General features: G+C 35.6%; 1 protein-coding gene across 2 annotated transcripts in view; it reads left to right on the forward strand.

Moving 5' to 3' along the window:
• The first annotated feature begins 398 nt into the window (after positions 1-398).
• LOC114244559 (uncharacterized) overlaps positions 399-17,973 on the forward strand; it is a 52,029-nt gene continuing 34,454 nt past the window's right edge. For both annotated transcript variants that reach the window (XM_028176417.2, XM_089728358.1), the window contains exons 1-2: positions 399-914; positions 6,221-6,396. In XM_028176417.2, the coding sequence (XP_028032218.1) occupies positions 6,316-6,396 (81 nt within the window). In that variant the 5' untranslated portion in view covers positions 399-914; positions 6,221-6,315. The remainder of the gene's footprint in view (positions 915-6,220; positions 6,397-17,973) is intronic.

Below are 17,973 nucleotides of genomic sequence, written 5' to 3' on the forward strand. Positions count from 1 at the left end.
TGCAATCGTCCAAATAAAATTCGCTAATTTTACTACGTAAATAGTAAGAGCCTGAAGTTTGAACATGTGTATTAAGATTGAAATTAGGCAACTTGTAAATTTTACATTTCAATTTTTTGAGGCAAAGAATAATAAAAAAATGAGAAATATTAATTAGGTAAGGTGCAATAAACAAAATATTTTAAGGGGGCTGCTGTATTTGTCTGGCCGAAATTTCGGAGCGTTCACGAGCCGACTCCTCCTTCCTATAACCATTGGCGATGGGCGGCTGTGCCCCGCCAATGAGACCGCGGCCTTCCCCACTCGATGCCGTTCCGCATTACGAAGATTACGTTTTCCTTGATTGTGAAAAGCGTCCCGAATTAAATAAATTTCGCCACTAGCGGACTAGGGTTGTAGTCGATGCGTTCTCTGGTTAGACGCGTACGTCTACCCACAGCTGAGGGGGTTTTAGGATTGATTCTTAATTTGAATGCGAGGTGTGCCTGTCGATGTAAATGATGCGATTGAAGACGCCTACACGGTGGCGTTTAAGGCCGCTGGTGTGTTCGGGCTGCTAGTTTCGTATAGTCGAGTCAGTTCGCGACTTGGCTACGAGCGTACGCGTCTCTCGCTCGCGGCACCGTCCGATATTATACGATACACGACCGCCCGCCCAACATTCACGTTTTAAAAAGCGTTGAGATTTTTTTCCTAATTTCTGACTAGATATCAGCAAAGTAATTGCTTTGAATTCAATTCAATATTGATAAAGAAAAATATTTTTTAAGTAAATAGTGCAACATAAATTTTATTAGATTCTCGGTGTATCATAAGGATGTTTTAAGTTAAGTTAAACATTAATTATTTTGAAGGATTTCCCGAATTCAAAACGGGTATCGAGGAGCTGCTCCGTAACGATTTTCGAAAAGTGGGTGAGTAAAATTAAATATTAAAAATATAAATGTTTAGGAGAAGTCAATTAAAATTCAATAAGCAATCGCATTTCGCATTGTTACGCATTAATGAGGTGTTTTCTTATTTCAATTAATTCAATAGTGTTCAATAGTTGATGGTCAGGCAACAAACTCGTTGCATAAAAAACTTAGTTTAATCTTTGTTTTAACTTCCTTATAAAAAATTACGATCCGAAAATATTGTACACATTAAATAGATAATGAATTATCTGTTAGAAAATTTGATGTATGGGTCATCGGTTATATCAGTCGTGTATGTACGCATCAGTAACCGCCCATACAGACAGGTTGCCGTTTGAGAAATCGACACGATATACCTTATCGCTGTTTTGCTCTGCTAATATAATATGTACTATACGTATAGGTAAGTATTTAAATTAATTGAAATATTTGGAACTACGATATACATAGAGTCGTCGTGACGCTATAAGCTTGATGCTTAATAAATTCCTGTCAAAGTCATAAGTACCCACTTAACTTTCGTATGATATACGATCTTAATTGCGATACCACTATGATGACGAACAAGATTACCAGTAAGAAAAAAAAAACTGATACTTAATACGGAGACACGATTTTTTTATTAGTCTATAGTATAGGTAGACGATCGTACGATCTACCTGATGGGGAGTGGTTACCGTCACTCGTGGATGTCAGCAATGCCAGGGGCAGAGCCAAGCCGCAGTCTACCGTTATTACTGGTGGTAGGACCTCTTAGTCCGCGCGGGTAGGTACCACCACCCTGCCTATTTCTGCCGTGAAACAGTAATGCGTTTCGGTTTGAAGGGCGGAGCAGCCGTTGTAACTATACTAAGACCTTAGAACTTATATCTCAACGTGCGTGGCGCATTTACGTTGTAGATGTCTATGGGCTCCAGTAACCACTTAACACCAGGTGGGCTGTGAACCGAGTCCTAAGTCTCAGTTCTATAGTACAATGGCTACCCCACCTTTCAGATCGAAACGCATTACTGCTTAACGGTAGACATAGGCAGGATGATGGCAACTACCAGTGCGGCGTCCCAAGACGCTTTACCACTTGTTAGGTTGGTAACGCCAAAGCTTCCATAAATAGCTTCCATAAAAGCGTCTATAAATGGAAAAATTAAAATCGGTTGATAAATTAAGAAGAAAATGATACTGACAAATTTTAGCTTAGTTTATCTTCATCTATATTGACTGAACAATTCGTTAATAGATAAAAAAAAAATGCTCGGTAGGTAGCGGCTTGATTCTGCCCCTGGCATTACTGAAGTCCATGGGCGACGGTAACCACTAACCATGGGCCGTATGCTCGTCTGCCTACAAAGGAAAAAAATAAAAAAAATACGGTAATTGTTTTCCATGAAATGATTCACATTTTAAATAGAGTATTATAGAAAATACCATAAAAGCGGGTCGCCAAAACGCTTAAATATTTATAAAGCATATTAAATGTTTAAAATTGTTTTAGGAACAAAAGAGTCAGTAGCTCATTATTAAAAAAATATGGTTCGATTTTTAGTGGTCAATGTGTTCGTTTCAGCTTTGAGTTCAATGGATGTTTAGTACGATCAAATGAAAAAAGGTAATGCCCGAACCGTTTAAAAAAATCGATTTATTTTATTTAGTAATATTTAAAACTATATTATTTCCGACATTTTAAATACTTTTGTTTAAGTCAGTACGCGAGCGAGCCGCATTCTTAATCGGTCGATTCTACGCCGTGATCTGAAGGAAATTGTCCCTTCGTAACAATGCGACACTTTATAAAACTTGCATACGTTCCGATAGGACCTATCCAAGTGAAATGTTCGCTCACGGGCCCGCATGCACATAAACTCTCTCCAGGTGATCCAATCCTGTTGCTGCAGGATAGCCATAGGAGCACCGCGGTACATGAATAATGTCGACCTTCACGACGATCTAAACTTAGAACCGATATGTAAATATCTTAAGATAGCATCAGAACGCTACTTCGACAAAGCGGCGCAACACGATAACCCTCTTATCGTGGCCGCCGCTAATTACGTATCCGACTCAGGCGACGGGAAACCGCAAAGACCCCGTTGCTCGAATCGTCTTGCGGGATCCCCCGGATCCACTTTCGGTTCCTTTAGGCTCTTCCAGAAAATAGCTCGCCGGATGTTCGCAGTGGAACGGGATTCCGAACCAATGGTAGATTCTGCGATGCGCTGCTCTTGCAGTTTAGTGTTTTTTTTTTAATTTTTTTTTTTTATTGCTTAGATGGGTGGACGAGCTCACAGCCCACCTGGTGTTAAGTGGTTACTGGAGCCCATAGACATCCACAACGTAAATGCGCCACCCACCTTGAGATACAAGTTCTAAGGTCTCAAGTATAGTTACAACGGCTGCCCCACCCTTCAAACCGAAACGCATTACTGCTTCACGGCAGAAATAGGCAGGGTGGTGGTACCCACCCGCGCGGACTCACAAGAGGTCCTACCACCAGTAATTACGCAAATTATAATTTTGCGGGTTTCATTTTTATTACACGATGTTATTCCTTCACCGTGGAAGTCAATCGTGAACATTTGTTGAGTACGTATTTCATTAGAAAAATTGGTACCCGCCTGCGGGATTCGAACGCCGGTGCATCGCTCAACACCAATGCACCGGACGTCTTATCCGTTAGGCCACGACGACTTCATTAGGCCACGACGACTTGTGTTGTGTTAGCAATTTCTTTCAGATTGAGCCCATGAATGAGCTAACCTAACCGTCCGCGTGTAGCTGGAATAACTCCTTAGGCTGCGAACGAATAGGCAGGAAAAAAACTGTTATAGTTGCAATTCATGGTCATGGATGACTAAAGCATTAGGGATACTTATTCACAAAATAAATAACGTAATACGTAACGTAATAATGTAATGTAAATAATATTTAACAGGAACCTGTGTCCTTCATCTGAATAAACAAGATATTAGGTATCACCCAAAAATAAATAGAAGATTATTTACACTACATAATAATAAGATACATAGTTAGAAATTCTATGAAAAAAGCATATAAAACAAACGATAATTAGACATTATCATCAACATTGGTCTTACTTCTCTTAAATCATATCTCGGGGCGATGAAACCGAATATTCTGATGCTTTTTTCTCCAGACCCAATACTATCCGTAATTAAAACCAGTATTTGTGTTATATGCGTATGCGTCTTTAATTTGTTTAATTTATATTTTTATAAGTAAATTTTTTTGACGATTTTATAGTTAATTATTTAATAACGAAGCGGCCGCGGCCCGTGTAATACGCCTGGTGTAATTTTATCAATAGATGAGACTGTGTCAAGGATTTTCAATTCACCGTCGACGCCCTAGACACGTCCTTACGGATCCATCAGATCCAATAACCTTTGCCTTAGACGCCTTAAGCTCTAACACTAGAAGTAGGCTTTGGGACCCCGGTAACCGTACTCGTCGAACTCTACAAGAGTTCGACGTGCAACCATTCCAATGTATCAGCTCGCTGAGTTTCTCGCCGAATATCTTCTCAGCGGGTCGCGATTCCGATCTGGTACTAGGTTTATTCACGAAGCAGCTGCTCTTGAGTTATTAAGTCTCCTTCGGAGGCGCTCGGGCAGCTGTTAGCAAATCCTACCCATGTTGGCTGAGCCTTTGCTCGCCCACATCTCCCGGTGAAACTGGAAAGGCTTCCGGGCCACCAGTAAACCTTCAATCTTGAAAAAAAGGATTTGCAAGTATTCTCTAATCTAACTCCTCGATCAAGCAACAATAAATTTTGCATACACATAGAAATCACGGCGCGAATGTTTAATGTCACTGTAACGGCTCCCCCCATCGTCAAACGGAAACGATTGCTTTAAAGCAGACACAGGCGGGATGGTGACCTGTGTGGCTCATAATCTTCGCGTTCTAATATAAAATATAGAGGCTTCGGCAACCACTTAATACAAGCTGAAGCAAGGTGAACTAGTTTGCAATAAAATGAAATTTCCGGTAATCACCGATAAAACGCACATCCGCTAAAATGGGTTTATAAATTACTATAAATCTTATTCATTTTTAAAAGATTCGTTTTCGCTTTCATGATCACAATAAAACATACCATGTTTACATTTATTTGAAAGTAGTTTCCATTTCTTATGATCGTAAAAATATATGTAAGTATTCCTTAGCGTTAGTGATATTTACATTTTGCATTGATAATAAAATATTATATACATATACTTTCATTAAACAATTTGTTTAACAAGTGTTGAAAAACAATACGTCTATCACTGCAGCTGAAGCACTTAGCCGACCGTGACCCACTCAGCTCCATCCATCGCTACAGTTATCCAATTGAGTGCACCTATTATTTTTGCGTTCCTGGCCACACCATCGGGCTATCTCGCTTTGGTCTATATTTGCAACGTTTAGTTGACATTGATCATATTAATTCATGATCCCACTGATTGTTGTTTTAACGCGCTTTTATTAACTTGTTACTTACTTGTTTGTTTGTATGTAATGGAATCTTTGGACGTCATTTTCAAAGATTTCAAGAGGTCGATTTGAAAACTTGCTCACACATCTAGGATCGATGATTATTTAATTTTATAACATCACTCTAACATCCTGAGTAGTATCATTAGTGGGTATAAAAAAAATTAGCTCAGTTCAGCTGTTAGTAGATATTGCTATTTGAGCGTGCTTTTCTTTTCGTTTTTAAACTGCAATGTAATTTCTGTAATCCCGTTCGAATTTTAATTAAAATTTAACATTAATGCTATTGAAACTCTGCGAGACAATTATTTTTATGAGTGTATTTTGCTAATTGACAATGTAATCATACAGAAAACTTTTAGAAGCTCGCCTGATTTTCTCATTGATCATAATATTCTCGTTGGATCGTACACTGTGACATGCCTATGAAGAGTTTACAATCTTAAGATAGAATTGAAGTTTCGATTGCATTCGTACGGATGGCTTCTGTATATTTTGTTACATTGATTTATCTTATAGAGTTTTTAATCGTTTTTTTTTAAATAAAAGTAATTATCGCTACAAAATGTGTCCGTTTTCTAGTAGTATCTCATTTCTTGAAAACCATTAATAAATAAGAAAATTTCCATTGTTGTTATTAATTGTAACTCCATATATGAAATTAGACAATCGCGGTACGGAGTACTTCTACTGCAAAGTCAACGCTCATGTGTCGCTCTGGGGCGTGTCATTCGCATTTTTATGTCTACAAGGTTCGATTACCGTAAAAAAAGATTTTGATAAATATTAACGAATTAAATTATTTGCAGTGTCTCGAGGCACTGATGGAGGAGGACTCGATGGGGTGTGCAACAATGAGGTTCCAAGACTGACCCCAGGCTTGCATCCGGAGTCATTTTTCGACATGAACGAGCTGCCCACAAACGCGTACTCTCTGGACACTCGCAGAATGCAACTCTACTCTCACCAACACATTCATCCCGCGGTGAGTCATGCCCGCCTTTGTTTCAGGTAGCTTGACTTACATAAGCCTGACGTAGATGGTTCATCGCAGTTCTTTGAATTAGCGTTTTCCATATTTGAAAACGAGTGAAACTCTATTCAAATCGATGTTTGGGGGCACGTACTTTAGACTATTGCACGTTTTTTTTATAGTTCTGACGTCGCGTTGTCGTCATAAAAACGTATTGAAGCAAAGGGTGTCTAGATTTTACAACGCAAATGCAGTGATCGAGTGGTGAACACGTGACATCTGTTTATTCGCCATCAAGTTAACCTTTGATTTGCGAAAGCTGATTCGTCTCAATTAAATGCATTAACATTTTCATTAACAGATCGCTTAGTTGACCCGGGTGCTTCCACTACTTACAATAAAACTTTTAGATTCCAAGAGAGAAAGAGATTGGCTTTATTGAAATCCGTTGTATTTGTTTATTTAGTCGTTTTATTTCAATAAAGAAAATTCAAAGACGATATATGTGTTAGATTTTACAAATCATCTTATTAATGACGTCTTTTATGGACTCGTGAGATCAACAAGGTCGCGATATCAAACACGATTATGTTTTTTCGTTACTAAGAAATGTTTCTTACTTACTTACGCACTACTTTATTGATTAATAATAACATTAATAGCAGCTAATTGTGATGTAAAGTTATTAAAAAAACTTTAGTGTCCTTACAAAAAAAAAAAAAAAAAGTTTAAGTTTTTTGAGGAGAAAAAGCAGGGTGTGTCTAAAAGTCATATACATTTGAATGTTAAAGACCAATTGGGTGTGAAATTATCACACTGCGTTTTATCTCCTTCTGAAGTTCACTGTTTCTGTTTTTATATCCGTCATCGTTATTGCTAACTATCTGACCCGGCAGACTGCGTAGTACCTCAATCGATAAATAAAAGACCTAAACTTTTGTTTAAAATAAATTTAAAACAAACAAAAGGAATCCGTCTGACGGGGGACACATCAAAGGAAAAAACAAAAGTGTTTTTTTTTTTATTTAATTCCGAGCATTTTCATATTTATCTAAATCTAATCTTTTTAAACCTTCTCTAGACTTCCACAAATAATTCAAGACCAAAATTAGCCGAATCGGTCCAACCGTTCCCGAGTTTTAGCGAGACTAACGAACAGCAATTAAATTTTATGTAGGGTAAGTCCGGGGTAGATGGCCATATGGGAGAGATGGCCTATCGAAATATTTCAAGGTACCGTTCATTAAATGCCACTGATTAACGTTTAGTTTTCTGCGCGTCGTGCGTGAGGGCAACAGTGCGATAAAATATTTGACGAAAAAAGCATAAAAAGTAAGTAAATCCTTTGTTTTTTGTTTCGACTATTGTAAATATTTATTTGATGTTTTATGTTTTACATAATTGTAGTATCAGTTTCTTTAAATTATGGTGATATTTGTATTTGATGCAAAGTATACAAACAGTGCTACTTTAAAATCTCAAAATGGTTTGTTTCGTGTCATGGCTTGTTTTAGTCTTTGTTGTGGCTATCTCTCCCGGAAAAAAAGGAGAGATGGCCAAGTGCAGTCGGTATATTATGGCCATAGTGCCATGTTACAGAAATGATGTTTTCTGCAAAGTATTAATGTATTTTATTATTTGTTTTAGATGCCTCATAATCGTGTTTACAAAATCCTGCGTTAAAACTGCCACGATGTCTAATGTTTCACACCCGAGTACTCCGAAAGAGGCTTCGTTCAGTAAGGATCCAGATTATACTGCCATCTCGAATTCTACAGGATATATCACCTAGTCCAGAAAAACTGATTCAAGTGCTTAAATGAGCAAAGCAAATTGAAACACCTTTGACTTCGAAAGAACACATGTAAACTAGAAAAAGAAAGTAATAATATATGTCAAAACAAAGAAGGAAAATATACAATAAAAGGACTGTTCAATGTATAAAAAGAAAAGCCATTTGAAGACTATCTGAGAATAGTGACGATATTCTATTAAAAATACTGTCAGATAAGAATGAGAAAAGAAAGAGACTCGAAAAGGATAATTGTCTTGGGCGTGGTGGTGAAAATTACTACGAAACACCTCTCATCGAAGAGTGGCTTCAATGTACAGTGTGTCAGTATTAAGTTCACAAACACTACACTGAATTTAAAACGACGTGCTCCAGTTGTGACGAAGAGGAGAAAACAAGACTTGAAAGTAGAAAATAAGACCAAAAAGTAATTATAAGTCTAGAATTAAGCTATGGCCATTTTACCTTTAATACTATGGCTATCACACCTGGATACCTTGGAAGAGATGGCCAATTGTGATTTAAGGAAAACTTCAATTAATAAGGTGATCTCCTTAGAAATTGTTACTTTTTTGTTTAAAATATCATAGTTGATTCTTCAAAGTTTAATGACAAATAAATATAATTAAAAAAACATAAGTATTTGATTTTAGACAGAGCTTAGAAAAAACTATGGCCAACTACCCCGGACTTACCCTATATAGATATAGATAACAGAGCGAATTCATTACAATACAAATAGAGTTTACTATGCTTATAAGACGAAAGTTTTACAATTCGAAATAGTTTCTAATAGTAATTTCGCGAATTGTATACACAATGAAAATATTGCTTAGTAATGGAGTAAGTACGTTGACCCTAAATTTTAATATTCGTTGACATTATGTGACCGGTACCTAATAACAAGCGTGTCTGGCCTGATCTCACGTTTTAATACAAATATAACGATAAATCGGAGTTTATTTGTAAATATTTCGCGATTTAGGCCGTAATTAATTTACTGAACTTTATACGTAATACATAATATTATTAGTTAAACAAGAAATAATCGGCATGTCGTTTAGTGGGGTGATGAAGATGTACCTCAGAAATGGCGTTATCGATTCGTTCTTGTCATCACAATATGTTACATCACCGACCTTGTTTGTTTGACATTCGTTCGATTTTTGTTATCGTTTCGCTTAAATGCTGAAATTCGGAATAGACTTCAAATAGATACTCACACTTCTTCACATAATATGAATAGTACGAAAACAGCATCTATAGGTATAATATATTAATACGCGAAGCAAAAACTTTGTATCCCTTTTTACGAAAATTGCGCGGACGGAGGAGTATGAAATTTGCCACACTTATAGAGAATATAGAGAAGAAGTGCGCAATCCTAATATTTTTTTAAAATAATGCATAAAAGATACATTAAATCAATAAATGTACTATGACTCACACTACCATGTATTTGACGCACGCACGCATGCATACTATTTATTTATTGCCAAACTTTTGTTCTTGACGTCTGTGGTCAAATTGAGAATAGATTAAATATTGTTTGTCTTTATTAATATTTTTCTATAGTGTTGTAGTCTTGGAGTTGAAAATACAATCATAATAGTGTACAAACTTACAATTCCAATTCATTATAGTCGAATTTCGACTACTGCGGGACCTCTAGTATAAATAAATAGGATTACAATTTTGATATTGGTCCGAGAGCAAAAAACAAATTCGAATCCAGTTCGAAAACGTCAGAGCCTAATTAGTGAATTATGAATTAACTGTTGCATACAAAGTTTATTCACACTTAATTGTTACGATACGATATCTCTTACTATGTATACAATTTGTTCGTAGTATTCGATTCATTATTAAAAGTAGCTCATCAGTTTCGCCTCCATCAAATTTCAAGTTGTAATGAGTATGACTACGTATGTAACTATTATCGGGCGTCCCTGACATAGGTTCATCGCGGACGGACCGTCAGATTGTCAATAAGATTTAATACTATTTACCACTCAATAATATAAATGTACTTATGTGATTCTAGAAATATACAAATATTAACGCTAACAGTAGCTTAGTTTGACCTCTTGGGAGTCCGCACGGGTAGGTACCACCACCCCGCCTATTTCCGCCGTGAAGCAGTAATGCGTTTCGGTTCGAAGGGTGGGGTAGCCGTTGTAACTATACTGAGACCTTGCAACTTATATCTCAAGGTGGGTGGCGCATTTACGTTGTAGATGTCTATGGGCTCCAGTAACCACTTAACACAAGGTGGGCTGTGAGCTCGTCCACCCATCTAAGCAATAAAAAAAAAGAGCTTTACAGGCGAGACAGATGTCACATTCGATTACCTCCAACAGGAAATAAAAAAATAATAAAAAACTTGAAAATAAAAAAAACCCTGAATTTACATAATTAAATAGTTTCAGTTTTGATAAAGTACAATGACTTATTTACTTAAGCAATCACAGAGACATTCAACGTTAAATCCTGATAGAAAAAATAAGTGATTAATACTTAATTAAGTGGGTAGTAGTTAATTTTTAAGAAGACTCTTCTTAGAAGACAAAAGTTAAAAGAGAAAGTAATATGAAAAGCTTGCATAAAATAATTATGCCAGGTAATAAATAGCTTATTAAGCTTATGTCGTAATAAAATAAAAATATTAACATACCGATACAAATGAATATACACACAATACAAAAGAGGATACCTGAGCTACTGCAATTGGGATTTTTTTTTTGTCAAAAAGTAGTTCCAACATCTTATAAGTTGTTTGAAAATTATCCACCTGTCTGAAAAAGTCTTAAAATAAGACTTAAATCAGATTGTTTCAATAAAAAATGTGATTCAATAAGCTGTGGTCCATTATGTAGTTTTGAAAAACAATCGAACACCAAACAATACAGTTTATTTGAATGAATGAGATGTTTGTTCGCTGCCATCAAAAGCGCAGTGAACCTGATAAATTATAGCTCCAGGATTTAAACGAATATTTCACTAAAGTGTTGAACTTGCAAATACGAGCCAACGCATTGAATGATCTGGTGGTCGATTCTAAGTCATATGATTTATTTTGGCACTCATGAACTCAAAACATTTTTTCAGATATTTTTTAGTAGTGACTCTATGTGCTCTAAAATTTTATTGATGTGATAGTCAAAAATTGTCAATTGTTTTCTTAACGATCTATTTCTGACCTGTAATAAATCGTACATATATACTTAAAGAGTACTTGATTATTTCAACGTAGCGAAGATGTCTTCATTATGTGTTCCGGTTTTAAGAATAAGACAATTATGTATATCAATGCATTCGTGTTGCTAGTGGTGTGTAAAATTACATACTTCAGTTATGTACTTGCTACTTACCCATCACTAGGTTTTTTTTTTGGTTAGGAAGAAATCGCCGGACTTCCGCCCTCCACTGGGGATGGCGGGCGGGGAATGTTGGAGTCGATCCGACTAATAAAATACTGTTGCTTAACAACCCACGTCCGAACCCCGCATGAGACAGAACTCGTGAAAAGGCAAAGGGAGAAAGTGAGGCGCTTAGTGCGGATCGCTACTATCTCCCATCTCGACTTATTACCAAGTAGACGGTGTTGCTTATACCTGTCTATATATTTTCTTTGTTGCTTACCCGCCAATATAAAACTATCAACTATAACCCATAATAAAAAAACCAAACTACGTCATTACCTTTAATAACGCAAATACCAAAATTCATTAGAATGAAAAAAACGGGTTTCGATGATCATGAAATGAACCTAACAATTGAATTATAATAACAATTACAATTGAAAAATTAATATTGTTAGTACTGTAATATGTTACATTGAGTATATGTAGGCGAATAACTAAAATATAAAATTGAAATTAAAAACAACAAGATTTGTATCGACTACTGCTTGTTCAGATTTATCTCTAACTTTTAGAATAGGATGTGTACAAGGCGATGACGTGTAGTCGGCAGCTACGGCACGCGGCAGCTCGAATGACTCCGTTGTAATCCGATCGGCTTTGTGACAAAAGTAAAAATTATTTAGTTTTTATGTGCCGAGTACTCGAGACCGAGACCCTATTATGACATGCTCAAGAATTTGTCCGAAATTTGGTTCTCTCGCAAATATTTTGGGGAGCAGTAAGACATTTTTTGTTTCATTATGACGTGGTTGAGTTATAATCTACTCCTACAGACAAAAACCGGTCTGTTTTTTCCATGTCATCTAAACATTTTTCCTAAGTGATAAATAAACTAGTTGTTCTTTTGTGTAGTCACTGAAATGAGAGTTCAGTTTAAAAAAAAAAAAAACGATAGTTGTTGGTATTTTAACAACATTAGAATTCAACACCGTAAAACTAAGCGTGTCTTAAAATTTAGAATAGCCTCTTCTAAGCTTTAATAGGTACACTCAATACTACAGCTTGATCAGTATTCGACTAACCAAACTACATATAAACACACAGAAAACCAAAACTCAACCTACTTTCTCGTCGGATCTTCTCAGTGGGTCGCGATTCCAATCTTGTGGTAGATTCAGCGAAGCCTAGATTCAGCGAAGCATTGCTCTTGCTAGGGCTAGTTTTAGCAAGTCCTCTCAGGTTAAGCCCCGTTTACTCACGTACCAAGCCATGCGAAGCTGGAATAGCCTATCGAGGCTAGCAGCTTTTAAATAGAGAAAAAAACCACAAAAACTGCTAAGCAGATGAGGCTTCCGGGTCACCTAGTGTCTAGTGGTTACCAACCAAGTTACCAAGACCACGAGGACGCAAATAGTTCTGCTTTGTGAATCTTTTTATCTTTATATTGCATTTAAGATATAATATAAGAAGAAATCTACCGTAAGCGTTCCTTAAACTTTACGTGAATCGCTATAAATCATTTGCGTTCAAACTCTAGGAGGGCTCATTTGTTATTTTAAGTAGCCACTAAACACAAAGTTTATGTACATTAACCGCAGACTAAAGTACACGCAGTTTGTTCGCGTTTATCGTGTGCTACAATGCAGTTGAATGAATGAGTCGAATTTGAATGTACTGTAATATTAAAATTTTAATAATTATCATAGAAAGCTATTAATATAATAAGATGTGGTACTTAACGAACATCACCTATAAAATTACTGAAATATATTTATAATATCTTTTAAGAAAGTTCATGAGTTGTAGGCTCGTTTACAAGCAATGAATAAAAGAAAGAGTATCAGGTTCTTGTGAAAACGATATAGCAATAAAATTGATTGCAATACTTAAAATATTATGCCACAACCACTCTTTTTTTTGTGATATTTCTAATGAACTAGTTTTTTTTTTTATTATTACTACTTTCAATAAAACTTACATGATTCACTGTGGGTGTTAGACTGTGTGAAAATAAAAAGGGTACGTACGTATATTTTGTGAAGCAATAGTAAACAAACGTATTTTCGACGGCTTTTAATAGAATACGTTTGTGAAAATAAAACAGGTTTCATTGATAAAATGCGCAAAGGAAAGGATTGAATGGAATTATTTTTCGTAAATATGAATTTCATAATATTTTTTTTTTTGTTTTTTGACGTTAACCACAAAGTTGCGGATAAATTGTTGTTTTAGAAGGAAAATCATCGGGTTGTATATTATAGTTCACAAAACCTTACGTCATGCTGAAGACATAATAATATCTACTTTATCTTTATATATAAAAATGAATTGCTGTTCGTTAGTCTCGCTAAAACTCGCGAACGACTGGACCGATTTGGCCAATTTTGGTCTTGAATTATTTGTGGAAGTCCAGAGAAGGCTTAAAAGGTAGATAAATATGAAAATGCTCGGAATTAAACAAAAATAACAATTTTGTTTTTCCTTTGATGTCTCCCCCGTCGGACGGATTCCTTTTGTTTGTTTTAAGTTTATTTTATACAAAAGGTTAGATCTTTTATTTATCGATTGAGGCACTACAAAGTCTGTCGGGTCAGCTAGTATATTATATAATCGATTTGGAGTTTGTTGCACACTTTCAATAACCTCACGTTCAGAAAAGGTAGCCAATAATTTGATTACAGCAAAATTTCATCTCGTATTGTATGTAGCGGGACTATACTACTTCGAAATACGTGGGTCTATTGTGATTACCCAAATTATTTTGTTAGTCTAGTGGCTCTCTATTTTTTAGTTGGATTTTCTATAAAAGCGTATTTTGTTAGTTTTTTTAAAACTATTAATTATTTTTCATTTTTTAGTTGAATTTCAATTTTTTAAATTGTTTATTTTAATTTTTTTTTTGTATTGAATTGTCGTCGGTCCTTATTAGGTATACCAAATTTCGAGTTAATCCGACGTTTTGAAGGGGGTCAAAATCATGTTCAAAGATTCCGTTACAAACATACATACGTCTGAAGCTAATAAAAGCGTATTAATAAAATATTTTGTGTATTTATTTAGATTGTAAAGCACTTTTTGAAATGGCCGTTTTTTACAGCGATGTCTAACTTTATCTGCTATCACCGCTAGCAGTAACTTACTCTTTTATTTTAATGATTTTGTCATAATAATAGAATTCGAATGTCTATAAGATGATTAATTTTAAAACCTAACGATGTGCACTACGAATAAATGTCGCAACGTTTGACCTCAATCATAAGAAAGAAACTATTACGTTTTCATACAAATTATGCCAATGTTATACTTGTGATCGAAATGAAGCGTGTTCATCGTTTTGCTTAAAAAGCATTTATGAATTATGCTCGTTTCGTAAAATACAAATTCCATGTTGATGTGTAACATACAGACCTCATTTTGATGCATCACGGTTCTCGCTTTTAAGTTTCAATATGGTTATTAAAATAATAAAAAAAAAAATTAAGTACTTTTCTTCTGATCGTCTGGCAATATTTCGCAGTTTCCGTGTATTGCTCGTAGAACTTCGTAATGTTCATTTAACACATCGTTTGATCGTACATTTAGAATGAATCCAATCACCAGATAGATGTATCACTAGTTCAGATGACGAGATTCAGAGAAACCAGACACGGGAGGGCGTTATTTCGTAGATTTTTTTATACATATACAAGTTCAAAGTTCACCACATGGTAATTCGCTACCATCCTACGTATTCCTGTCGCGATGCAGTAATGTGTTACAAGTTAAGGAACAAAGCCTAAAAAACGATCTTACGCTAATTTCTTTATTTCCGTATGGCATGTTTTTGTCCCGAAATCTATCTATATTTATAAAAATGAATTGCTGTTCGTTAGTCTCGCTAAAACTCGAGAACGGCTGGACCGATTTGGTTAATTTTGGTCTTGAATTATTTGTGGAAGTTCAGAGAAGGTTGAAAAGGTGGATAAATATGAAAATGTTTGGAAATAAAGAAATATAACAATTTGGTTTTCCCTTTAATGTAAGTCGGACGGATTCCTTTTGTATGTTTTAAGTTTATTTTATACAAAAGTTTAGGTCTTTTATTTATCGATTGAGGCACTACGAAGTCTGTCGGGTCAGCTAGTAATTAATAAAAAACTCAAAGATGAACTTTCAGCCGAGTATTCAAATCGATGCGATCGATGAAAGAGCTGTAAACGAAGGTTTAACACTAACCGTAGCCACTTGCTGGTACCGATTTATACAATAGCCGGTAGATAACTGTATAAAAGTATTACTCAAAATATACAAAGCAAAACAAAACAAAAAGGATTTATTATACCTGTAGATTAATTGGTAAGAAATAACATGAAGTCAAATGTGCAAAACCAATAAGATGATAGGTAAATTTTCAATGCAAAGGTTCAAAATGGGTCACTTGACCCGTTATGGTATGTTTAGTGTTAAATATAAAATATATGTGTAAATTTATCTATAAACATTTTAAATTTCCTAAGTAATTATAAAATATGCTAGAACAATTACAAAAAAGTCTTAATTATATCATAGATAAATTGATTTACTGGTTTCTTAACACAAAGTATTTCAAAATTCAATAAAAGTTTTCATCCCGGTTATTCGACAGAAGTAATAGATTAATTATGTAATCTTATGATGGGCATAACACGAACTTTGAATTTTTTTTTTATTTTTTTTTCCCTACCTAAGCTGATAGCCTTGAGAGGCTATGTCAGCGTAACCCTAACTTTAGTAGGTGAGCTCACGGGGCTCAAACCTGACGATGTTGCTAACACGAACCCTAGCAAGAGCCGTGCTTCGCTGAATCTACCACCGGATCGGAAACGCGACCCACTGAGAAGATCCGGCGAGAAACTCAGTGGGCTGTGTCTGAGAGTTAATTTACTCGTCGAGCCCTTCGTCGCAAGCGACGGGTTCGACGAGAACGGTGACCGGTGCTTGAAGTACCTAAAAGCACCGTTAGTGGATCAGGAGGATCCGAGATGACGTGTTTTGGGCGACGTCGACTGCTTTCCATTCTGTCCGCAGGATCGGGAATGTAGTTACCGGCGGCCACGATGAGAGGGTTCTCGTGTCGTGCCGCTTTATTTTTTTATTTATTTCTTTATTTCTTTATTTTTGGCTCATCCTTAATTTATACCGGTCTAATGTTAATTCTTTTTAGAATAGAATCTGCATTGTCCGTATTTCCGTGTAATGCTTAAAAATCAGGATGGTTCGTTTAGTTAGTAAATCAGAGAAGGACTTCTACTACTGCTACTACTACTACTAGGGAAGTGGTAGCCAAGTTCGTATTATACACGCCGTTTACTACACGGAACGTGTTCAATGTAAAATAGGACCCACAGCAGTTTGAGCGCCTGACTTGCTCATTGTTTTAAATACATTGGCAAAAACATTACAAGTTTTCGTTCATAGATTAAACGGAAAATCTTTGACCTAGCAAAACAGAGATTGCACATGCAACTGAACACTTGTATGCATATTTGTTGTGTGCTCGTGGGTGGCCTCACGAGTACTTGCGCAAATACCTATGTGTATTTCAGTCAAGCGTCATCTTACATTTGCGTCACGACAACCGAGAGTCGATCTTAAAGAACTGATTTAAAGAATGAATTAAACTGATGTAGTTTAAATGTAGCTTATCGGGCAATATTGCTTAGCTGTGCAGCTAATTCGGTCGCGTACAATACAATGGGCCTATTTCACGTACCGATTGACTTGGACTCTTACATTTTATTTAAATGGTATCGTGTGACACGCGTAGATTTTATTACTCGAACAATAATTCAATTTTTTTAAATACACTGATGATACTGAATGTATGATGGTATGGTATGGTAATGTATGATGTAACTAATGGTATTCATTTGTGTTAAGGGGTAACTCATTCATAATATTATTAAAAACACTTTACACTAATAACTATCTCTTATATTTATATGTAGCTACTATCAAAATGATTTTGATGTATTAAGGCCGCCACAAACAGCACCTAAATATATAACAACTCTACTTCGATATGTACAATTTTACAAAAGTATATAAAAAGCACCACATCCATCTTAACTAAGTTAATATTTATCTTTAATTTATTTTAATAATTTAAGTTAGTGTATACCGGATTCGAACGCCGGTGCATCGCTCAACATGAATGCACCGGACGTCTTATCCTTTAGGCCATGACGACTTGTACAAACTATAATGCATAGAAAATATTATGTATTTGAAATGGTGGAGACTGCATATCGGTATGTACCGCTATATGTAATCATGTTAAAATCATATAAAAAAATATTCTGATACATGTAGATATTACAATTTTTGTTACCCAGTGACAAAGTATTATTCTGATTTTTATATTTCAAAAAAATACTCATTGTATTTTTAATTTTCTAATTTTAAGATGTTGTC

This window comes from Bombyx mandarina, chromosome 01 (genome assembly GCF_030267445.1).
Source record: "Bombyx mandarina strain Sakado chromosome 01, ASM3026744v2".
Taxonomy (NCBI): domain Eukaryota; kingdom Metazoa; phylum Arthropoda; class Insecta; order Lepidoptera; family Bombycidae; genus Bombyx; species Bombyx mandarina.